Here is a 3,318-nt window from a genome sequence, read left to right on the forward strand (position 1 = left end):
GAGAGCAGGCTCTGTCCTGGGGAGTGGATCAGGGGGTTGTTGGCAGTGGGGGGGAAACTTCTCAGCATTCTGGACAACGGGTCTCACCCCCTGCATGCCACACTGGTTTCCTACCGGAGCACTTTCAGCCACAGACTGAGATCACCCATAACCACCACACAGCGCCACAGGAGGTCTTTCCTCCCAGTGGCAATCAAACTCTTTAACTCTTCACCCCTAAGTAAAGGGCACTGAGAACTCCCACACCAACACTATGTGCAATATACATATCAATATAATTAACATCACTGCAATACACTCGCTGCTATATATATATATATATATATAGATATATATATATATATAACTATGTGCAATATTATATTATATTATTATTATTAGTATTATTAATAATGCTATGATAACGTGCAATTACGTAACTGCCACTACGTTTTAATTTTTGCACTATAACTACTAAATACTGCTAATAATAATTGCATTGATTGTGTGACTTTCTATGTTTCTACGTTTTATGTTGTCTGTGGATGTTTAATTGCTCTTTTTGCTGCTGTGTTTATTGTGTTTATTGTATTTTGTTACTCTGGCACAACAATTTCCTTCGGGATAAATAAAGTCTTATCTTATCTTATCTTAAAAGCGCATTTAAAAAAAAAAAAAAAAACGGTTCTGAAAAAGCTAAATAAATGCACAAGAGGTAGTCAATGTCAAAAAACGAGAATGAGACAAACACTGACCGAGACAAATCAACGTGCTGCCATCTTGGAGCAATTAAAAACAACATGGGCTTGAGTGCTCTATTTATGATGTATAGGTCCTAACACACTCAGTATATCACACTACATCACTCATAGAACTATGCTGTGAATCTGTAAATAAAGGGACAACATTCAAAGCTAACTTTATTGAAATTCATCAATCATGCAGATGAAACCCAGGTCCACATTGCCAAGCACGTCCTGAAGACCGTGTGCTCGGACGTGTCCAACATCCTGGTGAACTTCCTGGCTGCTGACCTGATGATGTCCGTGGAGAATCCCAGTACCTTCACCCCTGAGGTGAGAAAGGTCCTTCTCTGGCTGAGGGCCAATATAAACCATACGATGTGCTATGCCTTGACAGAATCCTATGGCTGACACTTGGGTACTCTAAAGACAGACTATTGGACCGGAGTCCTCCTCCTCTCAGCTGGACAATCAGAATACCTTTATTCGTCCCACAGAGGGGACATTTTTGTTTCTTGTTACAGCCAAAGCTAGCTTAATATTAATTAAGAAGAACGCATCAAAATAGTAAAGATAAAAGTAGAAATTACAATTTACAAAAAAGACATCCCACAATTGACAACAGTTGTGAGATCATCCAGGTGATGGTATTAACGGGGGACGTATATACAGTTAGTTGCACAGTTATTTACAGATGTATTACAGGAGTTGAATTGTCTAGCTGAGGGCAGCCAGAAATAATAATAATTATGAAGCGGTTTATATATATTATTGCACATAAGTAGTATTGCACAACAGGGGTGTTGTAGTCATTGTTATATGCGTGTGGTGGTCTACCAGGGGCCGTGGTGGTCATACAGCCTGACCGCTGGCGTCATGTTTGAAATGCTCTGTGGGACTGGTTAGAGTTTGGTCTTGGTGATGAAGGTCTCCGATGTGTTCCTCAGGTCAGAGTGAAAATTCTGGGCAAGCTGTCGGAGGACACCAGAGGACCCCTGATGAAGCTGCACAACTGCCTGAACGGAAAAGTGAGTGTTTCCTGTCAGTTACATCATGAGCCTCTCGCTTTACTTTGAAGAATAAAACTGAAATACTGTGACCAAAACCCGTTCACAGACCATTGAAGACTTTCTGACCAACATCGAGGCGTCTGCAGAGGTGTGCGGCTTCATGCTGAAGAAGGGAGACAAGAAAAGGGAGAGGTAAGAAAAAACAGCATTTGTATAGGTTTTTTTTCTCCTTTATTTATTTAGCGAGTGTTGAGAGGCTAAGCTCAGCGCTTTAATCCACTGAGGATCGTGGCGTAATTGCCGACACTTAACTTGCCAGTTGAATAAAAGTCACACAAAGTTTCAAGTGAAACACTCAGTCCATTTATTTTCTCAGTGTCCATTTAGCTTGCTTCTTATTTCCATTCTCCGTACACAAAATGACACTTAACACAATACCTAAGGCAGCCAAACTCTCTCTCTCTCTGTGTGTGTGTGTGTGTGTGTGTGTGTGTGTGTGTGTGTGTGTGTGTCGGTTTCGGTTTCGGTGTTTGTGTTGAAAAACAGTTTGGCCTTCCGGCGGAACTTGAATCTACAAACATTGGTTCCTACCTTTATATCCTTGGCTCCTACATGTGTATTTGAGACGTACTTCCCTGTAGTTGTGCTGAGTGTGATGGTGTCTCCCAGGCAGGCGCTGTTCCTGCACCGCCAGGCCCTGATGGAGCAGCTGAAGGAGACGGAGGACCCAGCTCTGGTGCTCCACCTGACCAGCGTGCTGCTGTTCCAGGGCTCCACCCACTGCATGCTGCACGCCCCGGGCCGCTGCGTGCCCCACGTCATCGGAACGCTCTGCGGCCGGATCCCAGTGGTGAGTCTGACCCCCCCTGATGGTCTACACCAGGGGTCGGCAACCCGCGGCCCACGGGCCGCATGTGGCCCTTTAAGCCCTCTGCTCTGGCTCCCTTGAGCTTAGACAAAAATAAGAAGGAAATAAAATAAAAGTATTTGTAGGACTATTTATATTTTGTTGCATGGTTGAAAATGTTTCATATCTTGTATTTTGAGGTGATACTCTGTGACACATAAATAAAAAACAAAACGGTTTTAATTAGGTCAACTAAAATATGCGTCACATCCTGCTACGGTCCCGCGCGAGCGGCCGAGCACCTTTTCCTCCGGGTGAATAACCTGACCCCCGGCTCGATGAGCAAACTATGGATAAATCAAAGAAAAGTACCGGAGGAACACAGGATTTAATTCTGTGTGGATTGAGTTATATGCTTTCACAGCAAACGATGCTGGTTTACCGGTATGTTTGATATGGAGAGAGAAGTTGTCAACGGTGCTGCAGCCTTTCCGTATCGAGGAACAACAAGGGAGAGGAAGACAGCTGACAATCTTCAGTCATAATTCAATGGGGTATGTAATTTATTTCAGAAAACACTTTTTGTTATATTCCATGGAATGCTCTTAACGTCCCGATAGCAATGAATATATTAAATGCTTTGACAATAAATACATACAAAAATTCATCTCTGGAAGCCGTAGCGCTGTAAAAAGCACGACCAATCATTTTAGCCAGCCCGGCTAAAATAACTGGATGG

General features: G+C 43.1%; 1 protein-coding gene across 1 annotated transcript; it reads left to right on the top strand.

Annotated features, from left to right (window-relative positions):
- Positions 1–878: 878 nt before the first annotated feature.
- LOC104942535 (E3 UFM1-protein ligase 1-like) lies at positions 879–2,617 on the top strand (the record flags this gene model as incomplete). The annotated part of the gene is made up of 4 exons (XM_010767762.1): positions 879–1,055; positions 1,670–1,750; positions 1,839–1,924; positions 2,402–2,617. Coding segments are annotated over 4 exons (560 nt in total), but the record flags the coding sequence as incomplete, so codon positions are not given.
- Between the last annotated feature and the right edge of the window lie 701 nt (positions 2,618–3,318).

The sequence above is a fragment of the Notothenia coriiceps genome, unplaced genomic scaffold, assembly GCF_000735185.1.
Source record: "Notothenia coriiceps isolate Sejong01 unplaced genomic scaffold, NC01 NC01_scaffold00004743, whole genome shotgun sequence".
NCBI lineage: Eukaryota > Metazoa > Chordata > Actinopteri > Perciformes > Nototheniidae > Notothenia > Notothenia coriiceps.